General features: G+C 40.4%; 3 protein-coding genes across 4 annotated transcripts in view; all 3 read right to left on the bottom strand.

The window, feature by feature from the left end:
- Positions 1–1,667, bottom strand: part of LOC146449282 (histone-lysine N-methyltransferase 2B-like) — a 32,573-nt gene extending 30,906 nt beyond the window's left edge. The window contains exons 1-2 of the mRNA XM_085101111.1: positions 1,446–1,667; positions 515–1,340 (exon numbers count right to left, since the gene is read on the bottom strand). Coding sequence (XP_084957237.1) covers positions 515–1,340; positions 1,446–1,631 — 1,012 coding nt within the window. The 5' untranslated portion in view covers positions 1,632–1,667. The remainder of the gene's footprint in view (positions 1–514; positions 1,341–1,445) is intronic.
- A 4,568-nt stretch (positions 1,668–6,235) lies between these two features.
- LOC146449280 (integrator complex subunit 10-like) lies at positions 6,236–27,830 on the bottom strand. 2 transcript variants are annotated; one of them, XM_085101255.1, is made up of 21 exons: positions 27,639–27,830; positions 25,570–25,637; positions 24,282–24,385; positions 21,516–21,572; positions 20,989–21,071; positions 20,401–20,482; positions 19,835–19,923; positions 17,975–18,246; positions 15,596–15,786; positions 14,779–14,863; positions 14,395–14,431; positions 13,624–13,693; positions 12,815–12,907; positions 11,424–11,506; positions 11,143–11,220; positions 10,517–10,576; positions 9,566–9,719; positions 8,395–8,474; positions 7,482–7,644; positions 6,789–6,876; positions 6,236–6,523 (listed from the first exon to the last, which is right to left on the bottom strand). In XM_085101255.1, the coding sequence occupies exons 1-21, from the start codon at positions 27,792–27,794 to the stop codon at positions 6,379–6,381; spliced, it is 2,238 nt and encodes a 745-aa protein (XP_084957381.1). In that variant the 5' UTR covers positions 27,795–27,830; the 3' UTR covers positions 6,236–6,378. The 2 variants fall into 2 exon arrangements, with proteins under 2 accessions (XP_084957381.1, XP_084957382.1); XM_085101256.1 differs by having other exon boundaries at positions 6,236–6,520.
- Positions 21,805–24,156, bottom strand: LOC146449281 (uncharacterized). The gene is made up of 3 exons (XM_085101875.1): positions 24,151–24,156; positions 24,095–24,101; positions 21,805–23,950 (listed from the first exon to the last, which is right to left on the bottom strand). Exons 1-3 carry the CDS (start codon positions 24,154–24,156, stop codon positions 23,373–23,375), a joined length of 591 nt encoding a protein of 196 aa, XP_084958001.1. The 3' UTR covers positions 21,805–23,372.
- Positions 27,831–27,896: the final 66 nt, after the last annotated feature.

Below are 27,896 nucleotides of genomic sequence, written 5' to 3'. Positions count from 1 at the left end.
GCGTGTACTTGCGACATTTAATGTTTATAAAATAATTATGTTTGATGAAATTATGCGTATTATTATTTGAACAAACTGAGAGGCATAATAATATTATTCCTTTACCCTCCTCTGTATATAAAAACTGTTTTAAAAATCCAATTGAAAAAGGAGCACTTACTTTCCCTTTTTTTTCATAACACTTCAAGTTTCAAAATTATGTGAAATTCTTTTAAATGAATCTTATAATTTTCCTATGCATTGACTTATGATAATTTCTTTAACATCAGTAATTGATGATTCTCTTCTTTCTAATGTTATCTCTGGTCAACAACATAATAGTGTTGTAATCAGAAATATGATAATGATCAATCGTGGGAAAAAATCCTTTGGGGAGGGGGTGTCATGTCAATCTCAACTTCTTCAATCCTCACATCCTCAAATAACTTAACTATTAAACCACAAGTGTTTTTGTAAATCAACAACCTGTGAATGTTTAGCAAAGTCCTTGATTCACTGTAAACAACTCAAATACCTGGATTATTAACATAGACCCTTTGATCTACTGGCAACTGCATTTTCTCCAACTTCACTTCTGCCACTCGTATGGTTTTGCTAGGGGGATATTCACCATCGCCATCTTCCAAAGGTCTCTTTTGTCCTCGATTAACATCGTTTGCTGCTGACGATCTCAGAACTTCTCTGTTAGTTTTGAACTTCGGTGATGTCACATCATCATAATCCAATTTCTTACTCTTCACAATTCGCCCAGAACGCGATCGCACTTGTTCGCTATCTTTGTTTACCAAAGTCTTCTGATTGCGAATCCTCTGACCCTCCTTCGCTTTGGCCAACAACTGTTTTGCGACTGGAACAGTTGTCTTCTTCTTCACATTCACATAAGGAAACAAACTTCTTTCATATAATTTTACATTTTTCCCAAGGACTAGTTGAGCAGGTTTTGGCACTCGAGGCACAAAATTAGCCTTCACTTGCGTTGTTGATTTCACGTTAGGAGACAAGCAAGGCTTGTCGAACGCAACCCTTACCACTGGACGCGCAAATCGTCTTTCATACGATTCTCTTCTTCTGTACTGTTTAGCGTAGATGTTTTCGCTTGGCGACAAAGTCAACTGCTTGCTTTCCGTTTCCTTCGGGTTCCGTTTTCGCTGAGGAGATTTTTGAAGTAATTTTGGCGACTGGCCGACTGGAATGACTGAATATCGCGAATGGGCATCTTTCCGAACGCCATCTTTTCGATAGCTGACTCTTTCGCTGCCATCCATATAATCTTTAACTGAAAAGGAACGGTACGCCTTGAGGCCCAACTCCTCCGCTCGAAAGCCATAAAATTCTTCCTCCTACAACAAATAAAAATTAAATTATAAGAACGAAACCTGCAAGATCGAGGTGAAAGGACGTGATAAACAAAGCGCTGAAATGTGCATGGCAAAACTACGAAGCACCTCTTCATCGGAATCTCCAAATATTTCACGATATCTTCGAAGGCTGATAAAAACTGGCTTGATTACTGAGCGCTTCTGCTTTTCGGCTGACTGTTCCTTTCTCCTTCGACCAAACATGTTTAATTTCTTTTCTTTCTCAGGGGAAGACCGACTCTCTTTAGTTCCAGGGAACTTCATTCGCGCCATCTTGCCTCGAAGTGCGCATGAGTATGCAAAAACCACACGTGCCCGTACGACCGCACAAGGTCATGGGACAAAATGGAATAAACAAATAAATTTGGCAAAAACTGGCATCATTTGACGATTTCTACCACCTTTATCAAACTATCTGGCTGCCTGTAGCGAGAATTTAATAAAAATTCAAAGCATAATAGGGATCCAGTGGATACCTCAGAGCAAACCAAGTATTTTTCACAGTGATTGAGCAACCAGGCCTTGTGGGTATTCCCCAATGGATATTTTAGTTCCGGCGCGTCGCTTCGAACGGTTGATCGTGAAATCTCACCAAGAACTGTGATCGTATTGAAAATACTATAAGCTAGTCCAAGAGTTGGAGTAGTAATCTTGGTTTCAAAGCCCTTAAAATGTGTTAAATAATATAATTGGCGATGGCAACTAAAGATTTTCGCGCCACTACTAAGCTCGAAACGGCAGCGCAGTGAAGAACAGTCGCTAAGCGCGCGCACTTAACTCTCGGAAAAACTTTGGCACCACGCTAAGCTACGGGCAAGTCATTCGTGCTGTTCTACTCTTCATTTAATAACCATTTTATCTCAAAACTAATGTGAATCATACGCATGGAATACACCTTCTTAAACTCAAAAAGAACTTCTCTGATGATTTAATCTAATTTTCTAATGTCACGCGGTTGTCCATTTTTTTACTGATGCGCGGGGTTTTCCCAGCACGATCGCGGGTTGCGGAATGCCGGTTGCGACGCCGTCATTTCTCAGAAAAAAGGAAATCCTCGGGTGTGCACGCTAATAACCTATGGATATTTACTTTCATTTGTGATATATTTTATTTCCTCTTAATTGTTTCTTATTGACCGACCTCAATTACAGTGTGCGTAGCAACTGATCAATTTCAGAGTCAATTTCCGAGTCGTGAAAATCCGTTATCTTTTGTGTCCTAGGAAACTGATACTACGTCGGTTAGAACGAGCTGCAACAGCTGCAAGTACGCATAATATTTGTGCTTACAAAGCATTATGTCTCTTTCTCTACGAAGCCACTTGTCTTATGCATCTTTGGCTTGAATCTAAAATACAACAATTGAAAAATTATTTGGGAATCGAGCGCACGACATTAATATTAAAGAATGGCCCCATCAGTTTTGAGTGAGGTTCATGAGAGGTTAACGATAGAAAACAAACCTACCTAAAACACTGCAGTAAGAGGATTGCCTCTAGTAGCATGACGATGAAGAAACGGTTAGCTAAAGAAGGAGCTAAAAAAGAACTCGAAATATCGCAGGACTCTCCACTGAAGTCTTTCGAGACCAGTGCGTGCCACCATAGCAGACTCGGCCCGTTTCTATGGGCTTTAACATGAGATATTCTACTTGGACTTATCGTTAAATAGCAGGAAGGAATATCGCCGAAAAGCATTCAGTGCTGGCGAGCATAAGGAAAATGCGGGAGCATTTCCAAAGCCTACCCGGTGAAAAGAACATCCTTGTGGAGTTAAGATCATGCGCACGGACTGGGCTGTGTTAAAGATCTCTTTTTCCGCTTTGCCGACCAAGCTAAGAACTGATAAGACTTGGCTCAAACATACCAGTTACCTTTACGGTACTAACTCTATACAAGAGAGGTCCTCTCTTGCTCTATATAATAGTGTTAGATACAGTGTAGACGTTTCTTCGGTTGCAAATACGCCGCGGCAACGTTTGACTTATTCCGACTCGCCAACTCAAAATGCAGAGATATACCGAGACGGGACCGCGATGAGCTTTTTATTTAAGGGTCAGCACACGGAATGACTACGGATACGTTTGTCGTGTTTTAAACTTTACATAGATACATAATGTTCTTTTTGGGTTTTTGATCAGTAAAAACTTAGAGCGGTGCCGAGCGGTGCAAGATTTGGACGGCGACGCCGCGGCCCAAAACTCAATACTTTCGAGACTGTAAACCTTTCTCTTTGATCCCGGGTTATACATACAAGGGATGTCTTTTAATTTACTGAAATTTTTCAATTATCCTTTTATGACGGTTTACATCCCTTCCACCAACCCGATTTGCTGTTTGTTATGGTGCGAACGCTATTGTGTTCAACTATGGAGTTGCCTATTTCCAGGCTCTTGAAATTGCGGTCATAGCTCACCAAATTTGTCTCCATGTGAAAATCGTTTCTATTTTTCAAAATTGCATTAGTTCGATTTCTTGTAAATATTTTGGCCGTCAAAACAAACGGACTGCAAATCGACTTACCAGGAAATTAAATGGCCGAGAATTGTTTAAACTAGCGAGAGACTGGGAAAGAGGAGCAACAACCTCGTTCCCAGGGCCTTTGGGTTGAACAATTCAAGATGGCGCCTCTTCCGTCACGAGCTTTGGTTTTACATAAAACAGCTGACTAAGTTTAGTATACCAAACAGTTATTTCCCACGTTAGCTTAACCAACCACACCCCTTCCTAATAAAAACGGTCATGTCTATGAAACCCTCATGGTGATTTAGCCGTTGTGAAAGAAAATTGGAAAATTAAACGAGACTTACCTTATTAGTCATTCTATCACATAACCAAAGAAGGCGAAGGAGATCACATCATCTATCTTCACTGGACCCAGCTAACCTGCAGCTGCATTGTTTTTTGCGTCTATGCCTGTTGTTTTGCTGCTCGTTCTTTTGTCCCCTCGACCAATAATGTGAGACGTTGCAAACGGCGGAGGTAGCCCCGATCATATGCCTTCCCTCCTACTCACCCAGTTTGGAGGGCAATTATCTGTTCGTTCTCAGTCAGACCTTTATCTGACTGGCGCTTGCGCTGTTTTATCTCATGGGATCTCCTTGCCTACGGTCATGTGATAGAATGCAGTATTAAAGCGGCTACCAAAGGAAATTTTGACAAATCCTGCACTATTTTAATCCTTAGAAAAACAACCAGTCAACGTTTAAAGTCAAAACCATCGACATCAATGGAGACACAACAAAACCATGGCAATGAACAGCTGGTTCGTCTTGTCCGGTCGTAAAGTCCTTCCTAAAAAAACATCGAATGGAGAACTCGACCGTGGGGTACTACTTAGTGTAAGACTGCACATAATGTCTGACCCGACCGTGAACAGCGTGAATGCTTAACTAACCCACTGGTGACAAGAGGATATTATCTGTTTTATCGCTAAAAAATGAGACACATTTCATTTGTGAAGAATAACTTTTATTTTCCTTGTTTTGAATATTTACAGACTGTTTCCAACATAAAAACAACGAAGTAAACCAAAAACGGTGAATTTCCTTTCCAGGTTGCTATTTCGACTAAGACGTTGTCTTGTTGTCACTTCGGGGCCCGGTTGTTCGAAAGCTGATTAACGCAAATCCACGTTTAAAAGTTAACAGAGGTTTTTTCTCGCTCGTTGGCAATGCTTTTAAAAGATAATTCTAAGCTAAATTTAAGGACAAGTAAAAGTCAAAACTAAAGGGCAAAAATCCTTTGGAAAAGTCTTATTGATTAGTAATTAAACTAGACTCAAAGTTCACAAAAACCTTGGGTTGGTAACGAAAGATGAACGGACATATTTATCGAAAATTTTAAATGTTGACTAAGTATACTAGTTAAAATGTAGGTCAATAGATTTCCTTTTCAGACTTTTGCCATAGTGTGAGAAGTTTTGTTTTACTTTCAATTCAAGTGACCTCTATAAATACATACATCTCTTCAACAAGATACCCGGTAGCAAAAAGCACCAGGAAATTTTACGTGCACGTTTTGGGGACCTCTTCATATAAAAGTTTTGTCTTCATTTATCATTATAACTCGCTTCAAGAGACCGAACTCAAGGGTGTACCAGCATGTTTACTGATGTTAAGCGGCAAACGACAAAAACTGACCACGTGATCATGATTGTCCTACGATTGCCGGTTGCCGTTTTCCGTTTCCTAAGTGAAATTGAGTAGTTTCGAGTTAGCAAGAAATACGAGAATGATTCTGCACTATTCTTGTGTTTTGAGAAACGCAAACGAGAGTATGACGCTTGCCGTTTAACGTGAAAACGCGATGCTAGAGAGATTAGAATTGCGTTTACGGCAAACGTTAAATAGCAGAAATGACCACATGAACATGTTTATATACCCCTCGCTGTTTTCAGTTTCTCAGAAAAATTGAGAACTTTTGCGTTAGCATCAAAGGCCAGAATTATTTTACACTATTCTCATCAATGTACTCATTTTTTTCAAGAAAACATAAACGCGGATCTCACGTTTGCCGTTCGCCGTAAACGTCATTCAAACCTCTTCTAAATCTCTCTTATCTCCCTCAGTGATCAGCAGACACCTTCGAGATGGATTTTTAAATCCTTCTTGTTTAAAAACAAGAAGTTCCGCTTTAAAAGGGCAAGCCCCTCCTTCATTCCACACTTTTGCGGGCGTGAGATGCAAATTTAAACGCTGATCAGTCGTGACAAGTTGTTGACTCAAGCGTCCTCTGAAAAATATGCCTCAAAAATTTTATAATATCACCACAGCGATATAAGATATCAAGTTCTAATTTGTTTAACAAGAGTTATTCTTAAAACGAAGCCAATTTAATCGGGAAAAGCCGAAGAAAAAGACGCATGTTGTTTGTCAGTTATTTGCGCTCTGATGGTTGATTGACAACTGAAGGTGAGAATGGCCTGGCCAGGCACCTTTTGTACCGGAACTTCCTGTTTAAAGAGGACATCTGACGAAGTTAGTAGAAGTTCTAGTACTGAGTTACTGTGTGTGAAATATGTCAGCTAAGAAGTGATTCCTTCTCCTCTTGGAAGAAAGCTCTGAGCAAAGGTTCAAAATTGTCATCACTTCGGCCAATCTGTCTCTCCAGGGCAGCTCGGAAATCTTCCTTAGCTCCTTTGTTCACTCCTCGGGTCACCGCCCTACTGAAGAAAGAAATAACGAATTCAGATTGGGTGTAGCCTCCACACGAGAATAGCCTCAGACATTTCATATGTACAAGCAGCCAACCATGCGTAAGACAAATTTTGGGAATTTCTTTCAATTTCCGAAGATTCTCGTAAATTTACCGATGATAGTAGGGTCATACGAATGTTTCCGATGATTTTCCGAACACTGCCGAAGATTCCATTATTTCTCTAAGATGTGTTACACGTTTTCACTTACAGTAACTGATAACATCCTATTTACCTTGAGCCAGAGGCAGCAATAGGGATGAGGTCAAGGTTATAGCTAGCATCACTGTAAAGATGAGCAAATTCTTCTAAAATATCGATATCTGACAGAAGTTAAGATGCAAAGTATAAGGAATCATTTTAGATAAATAAGGGGCTGTCCAATTGGTTAGGAAAATCGCGCTAGTTTCTTTGTTTTACTCTTTCATCCGCAGTTCAAATATATGATGTTTCATATATTCATTTTCAGTTTCTTTTGTGGTCAATTACAAAGCAGTAAAACAAACGCCAAATAGCTTTCGACTTCCAATTGAAAACCCCTCTATAATTGTTGTTAACCATGAGTGACAAGCTAACATAAAAATGTTGCTGGATTCGGTTTTATGGTTAACTTAGCCTCTGTTCAGTTGCCGAAGGGCGGGTAGCTGTGAAGAGGCTATGTTCAACATCAACAAATGCTGGACGATATTGCACCGAGCGTGTGTCTTTCGATCTCACATCTCGCTCGGTAATTTTGTGTTATTTTGTTTTCTTGTCTAAGTAGAGCTTATGTTATTTACTTCCCAACTGGAATTACAAAATTTGAATTGGAAAGGAAAACGATATGAATTCTGGTAGTTATAGTGACATGACGCCATCGTGAACTAGACAGCGCGCGAAGACCCCACAAAGTCAGTTAGTTCAGAACTGAGAAGAGACAAAAGGATACTATTCACATAGTTGAAAAACACTCTGTATTTCAGGCCCCCCTGATCTCGGATCCTATCGAGAAGCTCGTAAAAGGTCCCCTCTTCTCTGGGCCAACCATACTGCAGTAGGACTATCACGTGACCGATTAGGGTGTCATTGCGTCCTTCTGTGGTCAGTCTTTGCTGAAGAAGAAATACAAATACCAAAACAATGAACATAGTCGAAAAAGAAAGATGAGCCTTGTTTGCCATGGGGATTAACACTGAAACTAGGAATGTAAGCCTCTACAGACATCTTAAGTCAACATGAAAGAGGCCTTGACTTAATGCCTTAGCTTTGTTTAAATTTACTCTAAAGATGAGTGAAACTGTAAACTGTAGATGAGTATGAGTGAAACTTTCTTTGGTTTGAGATGGCTAGCAAAGAAATAGATTTATATCGCTTGGGTAATGTCGGCTTTTGCCTATCGAAAAAATCTATAAAGCTTACTATAGTTTGTTCTCCACTCGATAATTCCCTTGATATCTTCCTTCTAAGTGGTCTAGGTGCATTTTATGTTTTGTGTAAGGGTGATAAGTAACCAAATTTTCTAGCTTTCAGCGGAAAGCTAGCGACAAGCCATGCTTTGAAAATTGTAAACGTTTATACTAACCTTGTTACGTTTATGACAAATCCATCCAATCCAAACAAACCCTCTCAGTTATTTTTTCGCCTTTTTAAGAAGATATCATTTGATCATTTTGCTCTCGTTCGCTTTGGAAAGGTTGTTCATGTTTAACCAGTCTTGCATTTGGACGCCTTGTTATTTCAAACAAACGAAAAACAGCGGAACACTTGTGGAATCCTCTCACAGTGACTGAAATCTCCGTGACATACTCCGTTTAAAAAGTGATGGAAAAAACGAGCTGGGAGAAAAAAAATTTACAGCTTACCTTCAGAGATGAAAGCATTAAACGAACACAAAAAGAGAGCACTTCTGATTCACTGCATTGAATCAACCGCAAACAGCGACCTACAAGTACAAGAACACGATCACTGTAACACCCTCAAAACACTGAAGGATGGTTAAAACATTATACTGATATGCAAGAATTTATGCTGGTACGAGTTTTCGCGTTTTTTTCTTGAGGCTCAGTACTTATTTAGCTCACACTGTTGTGAAATTCCATGCGTGAGTTCATCTTAAATTTGCTCTTGTAAACACGGTATGGCCGTTTGATTCATACTTCAATTATTTTCACCCAGTGTGTTCCATTACCAGGGGAACGCGCGCTTTTTCTTTATTTTTTCGCGCTGCGCCCCAACTAACTGAACGCCTGGAAGAGGCTAGCTTTTAATAAATTAAAGGGCGAGTTTTAAAGAAATTGTGGTTCTGCATCAGTCGGTGGGGGCGTGAAACATTAGCCGATAGGCTAAATTGTCCACCGCATAGAGATTCAAAACATGATGTCTTAGCCGGCCGTGAGAGCGAAGGGCTTGCGCCCGAGACATCAACTTTTCAATCTCTCAACTAAGGTGATCAGTTTATTATTTTTTTTTTTTGCCGTTATTCTTGCACATCGTTACAAGATATATATTAAAATATAAAAGATCAATGAATAACAAAAGAAAGAGAAGCATATGGCGAGGATGCCCATGGAGAAACCATTGGGGCTTATATGAGCTACAGGCTCCTCAAAAAAAAAAATTACAACTTTGAAATCAGATGACAAATTCACGCGAAAAAAGTTGTTTTTCTTACATTTACTAATCTAATAGGCAGTTGGTTTCAATTCACCGTAGCGAAAAAGGTCGCGCGCGACTGGTACATTTACCCATAATTCTTAGCGTAGGAAATCCCTAAAAACGCTCATAAAATCGCACAGAAAAGTTCTGAAAACTTCAAACCTAGCATACACAATGTTTTTAATTCAAAAACGAATTCCGCAAAAAAAAATATGGCTGTGAAAAAATATTGGTTGTGTTAGGTTTGCAAGGTTTTTTGGTAAAATGAACACACGCCATCTTTGTCCGTGCAGTGGATTGAACGCTTGGAGAGCAAGAAGAATGAACAAACGACGTGTTTCTAGCTCCACAAAACCGTCATTCCTATGTTGTACTCACCTGAATGCGAGGAGGAGGTCATTGAAAGCTCGTTTCCACTTGTATCAAGCTTCCCCTGATGAACAGAGGTCGATCTTTTTAGCGCCATGTTATCTCCAGGTGAAGGTCGAGAGGAAAAAAACTGAAGGCCATAAAGGGCTTCTTCACACGCCCTCTGTTGACAAACACAACGACAAGAGAAACAATCAAAATATAATGTTTGAGCGAGGGGAATGCAGAATATAAAATCGAAGTTCCATAACGAGACATTGCTCGTCAACAATATAAAACGAATGTTTGGTTTATAAACCGGCAAAGTTGTAGCCTGCGAATACAGCCGCCTCTCATCGCTCCGGGCCCCGATGGGCGTTTCGCGCCCATCGGGGCCGGGAGCGATGAGAGGCGGCTGCATTCGCAGGCTAGCAAAGTTGATAACTAAGGGTAAATTGGCCACCCTAAAGAGATTCGAGTGCTGACTTTTGAGACGTTAGCCCTTTGTCAGAGCGAATCCAGTTTTATCACAAGATGTGACTCACGTCCCATCTTAACTAGAACGCATGTTTTCCGTTCACACTAATGAGTTTCCGTTAGAGACAAGAGGTTCCCGAAGCATTTTTGCCTATCGCTCAAATGTAAACGGCCAAAACGCGTTTGAAAACGGAACTTTGCCGTCGTAAACAGACACTTTGAAGCAGGTCTCAAGGTCAGGTGGAAGAGTACTCCTTAGATAAGGTAATCTGCTTCCCCATGAAGTTTGTTTGTGCCGGGAGCCTTTTTGGTCTCAAATAGGGTAAGAAAAAGCATCTCATTATTTTGGTCTCAAGCTAGGAACTTCAAATCCCCATCTAAAATAACAGAGAATACCCCCTAACCCGGCTCTTACGGTGCCATGGGCGGCTGTTTTCAAACGGACTGGACAGAAACAACTCCCACACTACCACAATTTTCCAACTAACTTTTAGCATTAGTTACCTTATGGTCATCGAGTTGGAAGTAGCAACAGGATAGTTGAATAGCGCCTCTGATCAATAACTGAAAAACAACGGTACCGTAAGAGCTTAAAACAGTTTTGCATTGGCGGTAAAAACTAGGACTCGTTATTGACTCAGAAAACAGCACCTTTGCAACGATTGCTTAGAACTAGTTGTAGCAGGTAACCACTGCAAAAGAATTCGACAATCAATCGAAAATATTAATAAAGAGTTCTCATTTACTGTGTGTGAGGTTCCAGTGGAAAAATGCCAGCCAAGCCCTTTTCTTTTGCTTACGAGTGGACCAAGAAGACTTACACAGAAAACGCCATTTGAAAAGGTTAACAAGCGCGGGCGGTCCTTACTGCATGATTCGATTCATCTGGACCATGTGCAGTTGTCAGACTGCAAAACAATTGTTTGACGGTTTTTCTTTTCTCTTGGTGGTCATGCGAGTCGCGAATGAAGGCGTGCTCACTCGCGAGGCTAACACAACGGGTGTGTGAACATCGTTCACTCCCTCCAGACTTTTCCTTCAAGGATCGCGCGCGTTCGCACGGCGACCCAACGCAAAAACTATGGATTCTTTTGCAGTCTATGAAATTTTGCGCCATACAACTAATTCACCTCTTGGTTTGACGAGGTATCTTGCTCTAAGGAAAGCCGTTGTTCTTGAAGACACTCCACAGCTTTTTTGTATTTTCCCTAGAAACAAAAATACAAGCTCGTCATCTTTGGCATAATTTTGTCACATTTGCTCATTTTCTAATTGTCTGCGTTACGTAAAATTGAAGGACTACAACTTGGAGACACAACTTTAGAAAACAAGTGCAGTAATCTAGAGAAACAATGTCTTCTTTCTGTTGATTTCCAAAGAATTGTATTGTACTATAGTTGGGTCAGGTTACCTTATAAATTAGTCGGTCAACTTTAAAAGTTCCCATCCAGGTCCATTGCTCCACATCCCATTCATCTAACAGACGAGTAAAATCTATTGGAAACAGAATGATCTACAAGTTACTAACAATGGTACATAATAGTCATGAAACAGTGACCATCAGCATCAGATTTCTCCTTGTAATATCGATGCTAATTCAACCCCTGAGGTCATGAGAATTACGAAATGATCACCCAAGGTTAATTTTCTTGATATTTTTATAGCTTCTCCCCAGTACTTTTATAAGAAACGTATGGAGACAAGATAGGAGAATTTGTTCTATGATATTAGTTTTAAAGTGTTAAAGGTAACAAAATAGCACCTAGACAAATATCAGTCAAATATTTAACAAATATATAGCTATAACAATAGACCCAGCGTTCCAGATGACTTTCAAAGTCAGGGTATCAAAGAAGAATTTTGAGGAATCGATAGCTCTGGTTCTCTCCAAATCTTCTTAAGTTTACCATTCAACTTGGCGGGTAAAGAAGCCAAATTTTTTTAAATATTGTTGACTGTGGATGGCTAAGATGGAAATGGATTACATCTTGAAACAAATTACCGGTAGCAAATGTTTTAAGTTCTTCTCAGGCATTTTGGAGAGCTTGCTAAAACTTGAGTGTGGTGTGTTCTCCCTTGAAAAAACCACTTCCTTTCCTTCTGGGCCGAGTGAACACAAACTTTGATTCAAGTTTAATGACTAATCAATAAAGATTCTTCCAAAATACTTTTGTCCCTTAGTTTTGACTAAGACTTTTCTTTACCATTAGCTTAAAATTAGCTCTTGAAAACATTTAAAATAAGCGAGATGAAAACCTCGGTTAATTTTTAACTGGGGATTAGCGTTAATCAGCTTTCGAACAACCGGGCCCTGGTACTTTAAAGGGGAAGTGTCATGGTGTTTATGACCTCTTTTCTTAAAATGGTGAAATAACACGTTAACTTAGCTACAAAATAATTCTAGAACAACGAGAGGAAAGAAATCAACTCAACTCTTGAAAGGAACATCTCTTGATCTGTTCCAGCGCATTTTGGAAACAAAAATACGAGGAACTTGAAAAAAATTAGCCTAACATTTTTCAAGTTTCAATCCATACCGGCCTACTCTGTCTCTGACTAGAGGCACTAGGCACTCGACAGTTTAATTGCACTGGGGTGATAATTTATAACAAAACTAGACAATTATTTTCTCGTTTCTGTTGACAGACAACCAAAACAGAACAAAATTCCTGTGATACTGCCCCTTTAAATATTAGAAAGTAGAAAGACAGCCAACGGGCTTGTGGGGAAGCTTCCTGATGTTTTGGAACAGTCCCAATGAATGTACTCTTATCATTCAGCAAAAACCAATTCTGGTGTTACCATTTTTATAGTCTGCATGTGTATTTAGAAGATGCCACGTTTCTACGCACACAGCAAAGTCATCTGAAAGGCTTTGACTCACTGAACCACAAGCTACAAGAGAGTGAAAAAAGTACTGTTTAACAAGGATTTGAGAGGAATACAGTCAATGATAAAATTACGAAAAGAGACAGAAGGTTACTGAAAAAAAGAAAGAGAGACAGACAGCCAGCAGGAAGGCAGGAAGGAAGGAAGGAAGGAAGGAAGGAAGGAAGGAAGGAAGAAAGGAAGGAAGGAAGGATGGGAGGGAGGGCAGGAGGAAGGAAGGAAGGAAGGAAGGAAGGGAGGGAGGGAGGGAGGGAGGGAGGGAGGAAGGAAGGAAGGAAGGAAGGAAGGGAGGGAGGGAGGGAGGAAGGAAGGAAGGAAGGAAGGAAGGAAGGAAGTAAGGAAGGAAGGAAGGAAGGGAGGGAGGGAGGGAGGAAGGAAGGAAGGAAGGAAGGAAGGAAGTAAGGAAGGAAGGAAGGAAGGATGGGAGGGAGGGCAGGAGGAAGGAAGGAAGGAAGGAAGGAAGGGAGGGAGGGAGGGAGGGAGGGAGGAAAGAAGGAAGGAAGGAAGGAAGGAAGGAAGGGAGGGAGGGAGGGAGGAAGGAAGGAAGGAAGGAAGGAAGGAAGGAAGGAAGGAAGGAAGGAAGGGAGGGAGGGAGGGAGGAAGGAAGGAAGAAAGGGAGGAAGGGAGGGAGGGAGGGAGGGAGGGAGGGAGAATAACATTAGCTGGAAAATGTGCCTGCCTTGTTGGATCAACATTCCCCTGAAGCCATTATATTGACTCACTTTTATCTATTATTATGTGTGACGTCTGTTTATTCTTTCCATCTTCTTTCCCCGGGGAGCCATGACCACCCTGTAAATTAAAATGTAAAACTTTATTTGGTGATGACTTTGCTAATTCTCATAAACTGTATGTTTTATCAAGTAGGGATATTATAAGGCAGAAATCAGAGACTGATCACTATTGAGGTTAAAGGGATTGAGAAACCAAAACATCATTTTATGGGTGTGGCTAAGATCTACAGGAGGTACACGAAAAGGTAAAAGGAGACTGGTAATCCCAAACGTGGACACCCTCAGGGTACTCTCCATTTGTGGGGACTGGCTGGCCAGATGGGTTTTTCAGTAAATGGAGTGTACCAAAATAATTATTTGAAGGACTGATTCTTGGAATTCTTCAAAATGGTACATTCTGAGAGCAGTGTGCACTATTTTGAAGCAATAAAAAAGTGGCATATGAACTGACGTTCAAATAATATTGGTGCATTCTGTTTACGAAATGATTGAACTGGCCAGCCAGTTCTGACTAAATGGAAAGTGCCCTAAGACTTACTAAACCATCAATGATTATTTTAGCCCTACAAGTAATGGCCAAAACCCTGTCACCCCCCTGTTCTGGGATAGACTCCTACATCAACTCAGATAAATAATCCTTTTATTTGCTTGATCAAGGCAGGACAGTGGGTCTAAAGTCTCTTCATTCCCTACTACTTACTGCTTCCTGTTGTCTAAGAAATGTTTATGGAAAAGTAAGTAATTACGCTTTACACTTACAGATGCCAGTTTCCTCTTTTTCTTCTTTGGTGCTGGACTGTAAATAAAGCAAAAATTGATACTTAAGCATGCATATTCTCCGCACAGTCTTCAACACATTTCTTCTGGTACCATAAAGGAGATTTTGTTTAAACATACACACATTCTATCTTTGGTGATCATTTCCTTTTATTCTCACGACCATATGTCTGATTAAGCAGTGATATTGTAATGAAAAATTAGATACTGGTCCCTGTACATCCGTGTATGTAAGAAAAGTAACTAAAGGTAAGAATGCACACAGACTGCAAGCTGAATGCATAGATTGGATATAAAACAAGAATATGTGAACTTACCTACAGTCACAAATACTAAGAAATGTTTTATTTACATTCCTGTCCTCACCTATTGCTACTTCCCTCCAAAGTTTGTTTATTATCTTCTGCAATGTCCTCCACCAACACCAAAGGGTGTAGTAAACCAGAAGAAGCTATTGGATAAACAAATGACCTGAACCAGTAAGTACATGTAACTTCAGTCCCACTGGCAGCCTACATGGCCAACAAAGGATATAACTACCTCCTCTTACCCCCTGGAAAGATGTTAGTTCATCACAGGATACCCAGTATGACTTTAGTAACTAGGGGTATTACTACTACTCCATGTATGGGGTGCTAGTCCATCACAGGATAACAACATGAAGTGACTTAGAGTATTACCACTCCCCTCAACACACCTGGATGGGATGCTAGTCCATCACAGGATACCCAGCATGAAGTGACTAAGAACATTACCACTTGCCCCTGGATAGAATGCTAGACCATCACAGGATGGCCAGCATAACATCACGAGTAAAATTAAAACTTTCCCCTTGGCTGGAACGCTAATCCGTCACAGGATACCCAGCATGAAGTGACTAGGAGTATTACTACTGCCCCTCTGGATGGAATGCTGGACCATCACAGGATACCCAGCATAAAATGACTAGTTGTATTAATACTTACTCCCTGGATGGAATGCTAGTCCATCACAGGATGCCCAGCATGAAGTGACTACCATTATTACTACTCCCTCCTGGGAAGATTGCTAACCCAGCACACTGTTACACACTGGGAGGAGGTTTCACCACCACAACGTCATGTAGGTGAAAAACTCAAGAGCGAAGAAATGTTAACTGAAGTACTTACATAAAATTACTGACAGTTACAAAGTCTTTACTTACAAACTGAGTCAAGCCTATTGACTACACGACAATATTCCCAGACAGTCTGTAAAAACAGGATAGTAGCAGCAAACATGACACCAGTTTTTTCCAACATGTCCTCTTCGGTGTCCTCCTCTAAACTGTGTTTGGACATCTTCTTTAGCTTGTGATGCAGTTCAGATATGCTGGCCCAGTGATCACTACTGCTTCTGAAAGTCATATTGAGAACCACAAAATAATGCTGACCCTGGTTAATTAAATAAATAGATTTATTTAGACGTCATGTCTCAGCCTCAATACAGGCATCTCATATTTAAAAAGGAACATCTCTAAATTATCCTTTTCAGGGCAAAAAACTTTTCTTTCATTTCACTCGTCCATCGGACAACTGCTTTCCAGATTTTGGTTGTCCAAACACAAAATCCACTTGTCCAAAAAATGATCCAAATGTTTTATTAGTAAATTTACTACCAAAACAATAACCAGTATAGTTACACGTACTTAGAATTCTGTCACTTTATTTACAAGTTCAATAAAAGTGTTAGTACTATGATTACTACTTAAGATTGCTATCCCTTAGACATGTGTTTAGTTTACCGTGATAAATAACTCCGTACATCATGGGTTGGGAGTTTAGGATATGTACTAAGCTTGCCTAACCGGTAAACGTTTGTATGTGGTTTTACGGACCAAGAAGAAATATCAAACTAATCAAAGCTATAAACGTAACAACGAAATAGACCTAACAACTTGTGATCAGTTTCCTACTTCCTACAAAGAGTAGCTGGAATCACGCACGTCGTTTAGAAATTTGTTTCTCTCATGATCTGCAATCGCGGAAATGAAAGCCTTGCATGCCGTAGGATTTCTGTAGTGTTGGCCAATGTTTAAGCCATTTTTCTCCTGAAGAATGCACAAACTTGAAAATTTTGTTATGGCGAGTTTTTCCTTCGCTATGAAATGCACTGTGTTAAACAGTTTTTCAAGTCTCTCCTGAGATTCTTTGTTGATCTTCCTGTTCATTCTTACCAATGGTGCCTGCTCTGGTCTAGTCTCGTTTTTCGCTCTTTCAAAACAAAAGTAGTAGTATCGAGATATTGTGTCTAATCTGGCTTTCACGACGAAAACCAGTCCACGATGAACCGTCAATACCTAGAAAAAGGCGGCTACTTTGTCACAAACGGAGGGAGATTTACGACAAACTCTACAAAACATTTCATTTTTGGCTTCGTCAAATTCAACCCATGGAAATTCTTTCTTCCAGGCTTGCTTGAATTTACGAACATGAGATTCTTTGTACTTCTTTTTCTTCATTGTTGTGGAGATGTTTTCCTCATTTGATGGAGATGGTCTCTTATTGTTTTCCTTGCGCTCAATTTTCCAAAGGTCGAGCAGAGTCATTGTGATCTACTTAAAGACTGACACAGATTTCACGCTCTTTTGAGCAGAAACAAGCGTGCACGTACACAGCAAGTATTTCACAGAGAAACAAACACTTTAACAAGAAGTCACTTCTCAGCATTTTATTCATTAGAAAGCTGAATGAAAAAATATTACCATGGTAAAAAATTGTTTTACTTGTCCTGTCGGACAAGTGCTTCATGAGTTTTAGTTGTCCGAATCAAAAACTACTCGTCTCGGACGAGCGGACGAGTGAAAGTTTTTTGCCCTGCTTTTCTTGGTCCAAAATGTCTATACCCCTCCCCCCCCCCCCCCACAGTGGTTTTTTTAGCCTGAACTCCCCCCCTCCACCCCTGCTGGAAATTCCAATTTAGCTTCACACTTTCCTTTGAAACCTTTGGCTTTCAAGACCCCCTTCTGCTATCCCTCCCTCCTTGGAATTTCCAATGACCCTCAATGGGAGGGAGAGGGGATATTTTCTGGAACCATTTATTGATTGTGCTGGATCTGGCATGATGCCCAGGTGTCCTAAATGGCGTTTCTTTCCATTAATAGCAAATTAAAGCCTAATTGGTTCAAAATTTATTTTCTTTTGGAAAATCCACTGATTGCTTATAGTTATTATACCAGTATTCTGGAATAATAGCTATTCCAGAAAACTGCCAGGAGGGAAATTTAAAATTACTTCTAGTATGCATGTGTGGTAAGTCTCAGCCCTGTGGTACCAATATTTCTTGAACACAAGATTACAGGATTAAAGCATCACTTGAACAGGTCTCTCAGTCAAGCTTTCAGCCAAGATGTCTTCATCTGGGAATGTTCCGTGGATGCCCACATTTTGAAGAAATTCTCAAAACTGTTCAAATATTTTAAAATGCCATAGGCGTACATGTATGTCCTCAGGATGCTCATAATTTCAGGCTAAATGACTCATCCCCACCACTTTCATGTCTGAATACCTCCCAAGCCCATAGTATACAAAAGAGGCCCATATACCTGTACTTTTGAGGGTCAAATCTCTCATGAATCCTACAAATTTCCATCCAGCCACACTTCTTTGCTGTCACGTAAAAAAGCTCATGAAGGGCCACCCAGGGTCCTTTCCCGTCCAAAACTTCTGCTATGATACTTGTGTCTATAAGGCCGCTGTGCTGAGCATCAGAGGTTTCACACATGGAGTTGTGGGTGGTGGCACACGAGACGTAGAACTGAATGGACAGCTCTAGCCACTTGCATATTTGAGAAAGAGAGATTCCAGAGGGACAGTCCTGGATAATGTAGGAGCAACAAAAACAAACAATTTACAGTCAACCCATGTCACGCGTGAACGATATTTTTGAAATTTGAACAGAGTTTTGAAATTTACATGTCAGTTTTGAAAATCGCCAACGAGATTTCAGAGTTCCCGTATAAATTTCCCTAGCTTATTGACGGTATAAAGCTATGAATTTTTCTTTACATTGCAAAATTGAATATTTCAAGAATAAGTCAGAATTGTTTACCAAGTATTTTGAATCTTTTTTTCAGTTAATGCGTCTTTTTCGGAACGATTTCCAGAGAAATGTCCAACATTCTATTCACACGTCGGACATTACAAAGAGAAATTCGAATGTTCATTTCATTCTTGGAAATACTGTTCACGCGTGACCTGGATTGACTGTAAACTTAAAAGCCAATCAGTTAATCAATAAATCAGCTCCCCTCAATTGACTGTCAACACACTTTTTTTGGTACAAGTATCATCTTAAGGTTTTTAATATTCAAAAGTAATTTTAGTATGGGGATTCAGTCTTCCCCCATTATTCTCCAGTCATGTAAGTCCCTTCCCCCACTCCAGACTGTAGTAATGTTACATGACAAAGCATTATTAAGCTTATTACTCAAACTAAACTAAACTGATGGCCAACAGTTAATCAACCAAAACATTCATTGTCAAACTACTGACAGGTTTATTGACAGGTCACCTTCAGGTAGTAAAACAAAGCCAATAATAATAATAATAATAATAATAATAATAATTTATTTATATGGCATTTATTCGTAAAAAGTCCGCAAGCGCTTCACATCAAAATTGCCTTCAAAACTAGAAATTAAAAATACATGTATAACTAAAATGAATAGAAACTTTAAATCAATTCCCAGTGTTTAAAAACTTTTTCCTAATTAATCTCAACAATAAGCCTTTCTAAAAACGAAAGTCTTCAGGCCTTTCTAATTAACAAACATTCCACAATTTGGCAAAACTGTCTGCCAAGATTCATGTGACAGGTTACTAAAGTTTCCAGAGAGACAGAGATGGGGACCTGTTCTTCGAAATTCTGATCTTTGGAAGGATCCTTGAGAATCCTAGAGGGTTTCATGAAGAGTCAACAAAGATCTTAGAAAAACGTTTTCCAGGATCCTTCAGGGTCTTGCATGCTCTTTAAAAAATCTAAATGAAAGTATGGTAATAAACTTAAAGGGCAAGTATCGCTCAAATTTGCTGTCATTTCAAAACCCAAATATGTTTGTCTGTCAGCAGAAACAACGAAATAATTGTCAAGTTTGTTATAAATTATCACCCCAGCGCAATAAAACTGTCAAATTATTAGTGCCTCTGGCCAGAGACAGAGTAGGCCGGTATAGATTGACACTTGAAAAATGTTAGGCTAATGTTTTTCAAGTTCTCACATTTTTGTTGCCAAAATACGCTTAAGAACAGATCACAAGTTGTTCCTTTCAAGAATTGAGTTGATTTCTTTCCTCTCGTCATTCTAGAATTATTTGGCAGCTGATTGAAGGTCTTATTTCATCATTTTTAACAAAAGATATGAAAAACCCCATGATACTTCCCCTTTAAGGAAACAAGCCACAAACCTCATCATCTTGACTACTGGTACTCTTAGCATATGTGATATCTACAGTCATGTTTTCACTGGCCAACAAATGAGGCAGTACATCACACACTGAAATGTGAACACAAAATCAGTAAACAGCTACACTACACGATTCCATCACCAGGGTAATGTTAATCTGTACAAATGTGCATAGGCCACATTCACTTTTGCACTCTAACATAGAAAGTGAAATGAAATTGTAAAGCGTAATGTTTATATGGATGTTTTGAAGGGTGGAACACTTCACAATCCTTCTCAGCATAAAGTCCTAGAAAGGAAATTGGTATATAGAGAATCAAAGAAAACATTTGACTTAATTTTGATGACCTCCTCCCAACTAATGCCATAGTTTAGTTGGGTAGAGACATGGAAGATCCAAGCCAAAGGTCATGAGTTCAAATCTTGCCAAAGTCAAAGATTTCCTTTCATTTTCGATATCTTAATTTCCTTTCTTGGACTGTATACTCAGCAGGGCTTGTAAGGGTTTCACCCTTCACAGCACTCCTAACATTGCACTTAGATTACAAATAAATTCAATTTTAATACCTAATAATTTCCGGTAAGGATTGACTGGCACATCAGGATATTCCACATTTTCAGCATCAATTAACATCTCAGTCAAATTGACCTTTATATAAAAGAAACAACAACATGTCAACAACAAAACTTATTGGTAATGAAATACGCTCCTTATCATCACGATCATCATTGCTCTCTGCCCCCAGAGGTACATAAGGCTGCCATTCTGTTCGTCCAACCTGCCCTGTTTTGCCCTGCCACTCTGGCTATATCCCAGCTTGTCGATACTGCCTTGTCCCGTTGTCTCTTGACAGTCATTCTGCGAGTTGTCTTTGGCCTCCCTTGTGTGCTTTGACCCTCAGGCATCCAACAGTTCATTCTCAGAGACCCAAGAGAAGATAGTTAGGCCAGGACGAAGACAAAGTGGTAAGTTTAATCACTTGCTTGTCTTGTAAACTTACCAGTTTTGACTTCCTCCTGACCCAAATTTCTGCCCCTGGGTCTCCGAGGATGTCAATAATTCAGCTAATTGGTATTAAATCACATCAAACTAACAATACCCACAAACACAACATAGGGACTCCGAGACCAGACAGCAGAAGTAATATGCCCTACCCCATTCCTTGGAATCACATCTGGAAATCTTCTCATTAGTAGGAGCATCATTCGGCATTTCTCAATACAGTCTTTACATCTTCCTGAAAATATAAACAGTGAAAGGAAGAAAAGTTACATAAACTTTTATTGACAAACACATTTTACCAATGTTTGCTGACATGGTGTTATTGGAGCGGTTTATTTTGACAAAATTGTACAAGTTCATGCCTTTGCCACTAGAGGCTTGATTTTCAGGTCCGGTGTTCCCCCCTGTTTGGGGGAGAAGCATCACTAGATTTCCCGAACAGCAACTGGTAATCAACCCTTGGCTTTGCCACAAAAATACTCTTTCAAGATGAGACAACTTAAGATCTGCAGTTTCACATTTCCAATTTTGATTTTTGCATGGACATGAACAATTTTGGAGTGCAAGAGTTGTCTTACAAGTCAAAATCAAGGATAAACAAGTTTGCACATTATACATGCCAACTGTGATCTCAAGTCGGAAATCATTTGTTCACTGACAGACCTTCTTCAGTACCAACCTGCTGCTTGAAGAAGTATTTCTCTCTGTGCATGCTGTGGGAGACAGCTAAACATGTCTGGAAAAAAATACTTACAGTCTTAGCTTATAAAACAGACTGTTGCCACTCCAAAAGAATAGATTCTAAGATTATCAAACTTTTTTGAGTGAGTTCACTGGGTGTGAAGACCAAAAGCAAAGATTTATAAGCATTAACAAGTTTAATTGTATTTACAGTTTAAAATGAAATTAATGTTATGGCACGCAGACACAAAGAAAACACAATATTCTTTTGTGTGCAAAGTTGGGCAGGGAATATACCAGCAAGGCTCGGATAAAACCCACCGACCAGATGATGACCGAATGAGGGGCCTCGGTACATGGCGCCATACCGAGGAGGTGCCTCATGCCTGTCCTGCAAGGGGGGGCATAGTTCACACGTGAAAACGCATGGCCGGCATAATGTCCTTGGGCCAAGTTAACCAAGTCCAGCAAATCCTATAGCCCCCCCTCCCTGACGGGGCTTCAGCACAGGGCTGAAGGGGTGCCGCAGGCAGCAATTCCCTGCCCTTAATAATTTTATTAAACATCTCTGAATAACTGACAAAGGATAGAGCAAAATGCAGTGAACAAAATAGAAAGGATAAGGGGAGGCAAGCAACAAGAGAAAAAGGGAGGGTGGGAGGGGAAAAACTTTGCTGCTGCTCAACTTGCAGCCTTCCAAGAAAGTGGCGATTGAAAAGACTGGCACAGAATAAGATGCAAAGCAGGCTGCCGTATATGGAAGTCACATGTTAAGGGTGGACCGCAGTAATAATGCAGGCTCAATAGTTGTTGCTTGCCAACATTAACCTTTATTTTATGCTAAAATGTCAATTAATGGTATGGCGCGCAGACACAAAGAAAACACAATATTCTTTTGTGGGCAAAGTTGGGCAGGGAATATACCAGCAAGGCTCGGATAAAACCCACCGACCGGATGATGACCGAATGAGGGGCCTCGGTACATGGCGCCATACCGAGGGGGTGTCTCATGCCTGTCCTGCAAGGGGGGGCATAGTTCACACGTGAAAACGCATGGCCGGCATAATGTCCTTGGGCCAAGTTAACCAAGTCCAGCAAATCCTATAGCCCCCCCTCCCTGACGGGGCTTCAGCACAGGGCTGAAGGGGTGCCGCAGGCAGCAATTCCCCGCCCAAAATGCCGAGTAATACGAGAAGTACCCTGTGCAAAGCCCATTCCCCAAGACCTTTTCTCCAACTGGTCGCGAGGGCTGGAAACAGCTCTTATCTGCTCCACGGGGAAATGCAATGAACCAAAGATCATTGGTGGAGAAAAGGGATTAAGGAGTGGATAAGCAGGTATAATCGCATGCGATTAACTTAAAACCTTAAAGGGGCCCTAGTCAGCCACACCTTTGTTTTTGGTTATATGCGAGAGTTTGGCTATTATATTTTATTCGGAGCATGGTGAAATGAACGAAATCACTGTGGAACTGCAAAAGGGATGAAACATACTTTCAGGAACAACTTACAGTAGATAATTCAGATTTCGCTTCACCATGAATATCGATATTGTCGATGGCATCAAAGGAGGTTGACCAGGGTCCCTTAACTGAACAATCTAAAACTTGGAGAGCATTACATAATAAATGTTATAGTAGGACATAGTGTTCCCAATTTGTTACCATGAGACATCATAGTGTTCTCAATAAACAGTACAAAGCGACATCATAGATAGTGTTCTCAATAAACAGTACAAAGCGACATCATAGATAGTGTTCTCAATAAACAGTACAAAGCGACATCATAGTGTTCCCAATACCCAGGAAGTGTCGTCGATAATCATGGCAATAAGACATCCAAATGTTTGTAGGGCATTAACAAGATAGACATGAGGCCAAATTTTGAGGGACTTGAAGAATGGTTTCTTTTGGTGTCCTTATGTAAGACTGATACGCATCCGATTTCCAACGGCCAAGAACTTTAATGAGCCAGTCTGGAAGGCCAGCAGCTCCCGCAGTAGTAGCTGCTCCAATGCGGAAACTGTGGGACGCGTAGCAGGTACTATCAAATCCGCAAATCTTGAGGAGAGCCCGTAAGTTATTTGTGAGGGAAGACCAAGTAAGATGACGTCCATCCGAAAATTGAAAGAGAGGCTGGGTAGCTCCACTGGAAGTAGTTTGAAGAAGATAGTCTCTTAACGCGGTGACTGCACATACGGTCGAGTTTGATTTGGCAATAGTGAGCTTGGCTGTCTCACGGAAAGGGTCCGTTTTGGACTTCTTAATGACAATCTCGAAGGACACAGGCTGGACAATGTTGGGGTAAAAACGGACATCTGATTTTGTCAGATGAGATTGGATATCAAACTTGCCGTTGCAAGTAAATTCGCTACTGCGCAGAAAACCAAAAAATGTAAGGGTAAAAGCAGCCCACAACATTGAAGAATCCGTGTCTTAAAATGAAATAAAATTATTCTGTTATTGAGAATGATGTATTATTCAGTAAGTGACACAGTCATACTCAGAAAACAAAAATCCGAGTGCTCCAATCAGGAGTCGAGTTTAAGACCTTCTGATTACTAGTTCGGATGCTCTACCACGGAGCTACAGGAGATTCGTGAGATCAAAGGCCATTAAAATAGGTTCATGGGACAAACATCCTTCATACTGCTAGGATTGAAATGTCATGTGTGGCATTTGCGCAAATATGGAAATAAATGTGATGGAATATTTTATTGTTGGTTTTAAAGTTTAAAAATCTTCAGGACAATCAATATTATTTACCTGTCAAAAATTTCCTATGTTGATCCATGACCTCGCCCTCAAGAGCATCTGTGAAACTTGCCACCTCCTTCCAAAGTAAGTCACTGTTTGGAAACTGCTCAAACCTTGTAACATAAAACACCTTTTAATATTTATTATGAAGAGTGAAGAAAAAAGAGCATTTTCCATTATTCTCACTACACTACATCCCAGGGGGGTTACTCGGGTATAAACGTGATGGGGGGGGGGGGGGGTCTGACGGGGGCCTAATATTTTGCACCCAAAATAATACATGGACCTTATATTGTGCACACAACAAAATACAAGACTGGAAATCATGCTTTCGGATCTTGCGGGAACTTTGGCTTGAATTGCGTGAGAACTATAAGCATGGCGGAAATTCGAACCCAGAAAAATACACGGTTAAATCTTCAACCCAAAAAAATACAGGAGATGACGTTTTAGACCCAAAAAAATAAGTCGGAACCCCCCATCACATTTATATCCAAGTATCCCCCTGGGCACTACATGGGGGATGAGGAGCAGGGGAGCAGGGATGGTGCAGTGGAGAGAGCACTCGCCTTCCACCAATGTGGCCTGGGTTCGATTCTCGGCGTTGATACCAAATGTGGGTTGAGTTTGTTGTTGGTTCTCATCCTTTTCTCCTAGTTGTCTGATTTTCTTCTCTCATCCTTTTCTCCTGGTTGTCTGATTTTCTTCTCTCCACACAAAAAAAAAACACTTGTGCTCTTTGGTACACCAAGGGTAAACAAATTACATTTACATGATGTATACAGCTTTATGTACACCTGACAACTTTCCTGGGTAATCTGGTTTTCAGGACCATTGGGTTAATTTTTACATCCTTCTCTTCTCCAATCGATAAGAACCTTCAAAAGTCATTTCCAAAGGAGCTGATTTTGTTGCATCATTATTTTGAGCTTTCAAAGGGAGCTTGTCAGTCTTGACTGTAATTATTATCTAATGATGATAATAGTAGTAAATGGGCTTTTGTTGAATGGTGAAACAGACATTGTGTTCAGTTGTTTCTGAGGAAGGAAACATGTCCATACTACCCCAGCTTTTTTTCTGTGGGGGTGGGGGATCACCAAATCCTGCTCAGCAAATTTGACTTTCTTTCTTATTGGACTATTTTTTGGGGGGAGGGGGTGGGGATTGGGGAGGGGGAAGAGGTGTATTGAAGCACCTGTGACCACTTTTCCCCTCTATGTCAAAAGTTCCCTTGGGAATGCAATACTGCAGATCTTTCTATCAAAGTAACAAAAATTATTCCCTGGCACAAACTTACATGTGGTAGAACAGTTTGGCTGACTCTTGCACTCTTTCAGCATTCCTTTCAATACTGTAGGCCTCATACTGATAGCATCGATGTAATTTAATGTAGGAATAGAACAAAAAGAAACAAGGAGATGATGAACAGTTTGCCGAAATTCAATACTAGTACAGTCAACTCTCTCATAGCGACCACTTCTCGTAAGCCACCATCTCCCGCAAGCGACCACTTCGTAAACAACTGTTTTGTTTCTCAGTTAAATACTGTTTCAAGAGCTCTCTAGCCTGTTCCAGGCTCCTAGAGAGATGCGCGAAGGAGAGTGTGAGGGGACGAAAACGAGGGGGGAATGGTGTAGAGTAAAAGAGGGAAAGAAGAGGAGCCTGTAATCGTTTTCTTAAACACCTCATGCCACCCACTTTTTCCAAAATGTGTCAACATGTCAAAATGTCAAACTATTCATTGTCACGGGTTTCGATTACTCGCACGAGTTCTCGAGTTCGCACGGTTGTCCATACATTGCTTCGATGTCGCGGACACCGAAAGGTTCTCCGGGTTTGGGATTTCAACCCTCAAAATCCTGAGATTTTGCCAAAAAAATTTGACGTGTCTTGGAACCAAAGTTCCCCGGGTGTCGTTGTTCAACGCCGTTCGAAATAACAATCTTATTAACGCGACGTTATCGAGCGACGAGATTCTAGTGTTGGCCGATGTTGTGTCTTTGCTTGGTTGTGTCTTCGCAAGCTTTTGAAAAACGAAGAGCTTTCCAGCCTTTTTTGCCTCATTTGTGCGAGGACCCTGGCCAGAATTTATGGCACGTTTAATGTTAAATTGGGGTTAACAGACCTGCATGTCTCCCACTGTGTGTCCGTTGTTTTGATAAAAGCCTTTTCACTTTTGCTTTTACAAGCATGTCGTTAAGCGATTTTTCTTTCAGTTGTATAAGAGATTCTTCCCTTTTGATCATTTGTTAAAGTTTATCGGCTCGGATTAACTGCAAGATTTCAGGTAGCGCTAAATAAATTTTATCTGTGAAGACACATGATCCGTGGATTTCTTTACTTGTGAATTCATGCTTATGCTATTGTATATCGCTGCGGGATTACTTAAATTGCTGCAGGATGTTTGTTTATCACGGATATGGGTGTAACCAGGGAGGCCCTGGGGTGTAACAGATCCTCGTCTTTCAAAGCTTATCATTGTTGTCTCTCGCTTTTTAGAGCTATTTTCTCCTTCCTGAGTACTTTAACTTGCAAAAAATCTCAAAGACAATTCTCTAAAACTGCATTAAACTCATCAAAACCACGTGCGTGTGACACACTCGCCATTTTGACTCTTTCAGATTCTTTCGCAATATCTTTCGTGTGATGTGTGAACTGTCAAAACTGACCAATCAGAAGGTATAACGGGAGCTGGTATACCAGCATGAGGTGTTTAAGAAAATGATTACAGGTTCCTCTTCTTCCCTCTTTTACTCGCCACCATTCCCCCCTCGTTTTCGTCCCCTCGCACTCTCCTTCGCGCATCTCTCTAGGAGCCTGGAACAGGCTAACAGCTCTCTCGTAAGCGACCACTACTCAAATTTCTTAAGGGACCGGGACCACTTTTTAGGCCAGAAATTACACATATTCTTTTTTTTTGTTGTTTGTTTCCGGTAAGCGACCACCCACCCTAATCACGTATGACCGTTAGTAAATCATTACTCAGAAGTGACAGAAGTTCAATGTTTGATGACGCTATCTCAGACTGTTTACAGACAGATAAGATGGCTAATTAGATCTGTAGGTAAACAGGAATTGCTACAGTGATCTGTTCCAAAATGTTATACAAAGTTTCATCAGAAGAATGGATAGGTGTGAAAAAAAAACATATAAATTAGTTTCTATTTGCCTAATTTTAGCTGCTTAGGTAATATTTTTAATTAATTAATTAATTAATTAATCAATCCAGCATTAGGCTTACTTTGTTGATCTTTCCCATAAGCGACCACTTTGTCGTGCCCCAAGGGTGGTCGCTTACGAGAGAGTTGACTGTATAACAACTTTTGCATCAACGTTGTAAACATACTGAGAACATCAAAAGATTACCTGAACCCCGAAATCTTTTGGATATAGCGTCTTAGCAGTTATCAACCAAGCTTTAGCTTCATACGGATTATTTTCTTTTAAGCTTTGCCTTGCTCTTTCCACTAGCCACTGAGTAGAAGAATCGAATTCTGCCATAAACTCATCCTCCTCCGCCATTTTGTTATGCGATATTCCACATTACACTACACAACGTAACAATTCATGAAATTTGGATGAGAATATCGCAGGCGCGTAAAACCCTTCAAATACTTTGCGGCC

This window comes from Pavona decussata, unplaced genomic scaffold (assembly GCF_977016875.1).
Source record: "Pavona decussata unplaced genomic scaffold, jaPavDecu1.1 SCAFFOLD_602, whole genome shotgun sequence".
Classification (NCBI taxonomy): Eukaryota; Metazoa; Cnidaria; class Anthozoa; order Scleractinia; family Agariciidae; genus Pavona; species Pavona decussata.
Note: the sequence above shows the minus strand (reverse complement) of the source record. Positions and strands in the feature narration are given on the sequence as shown.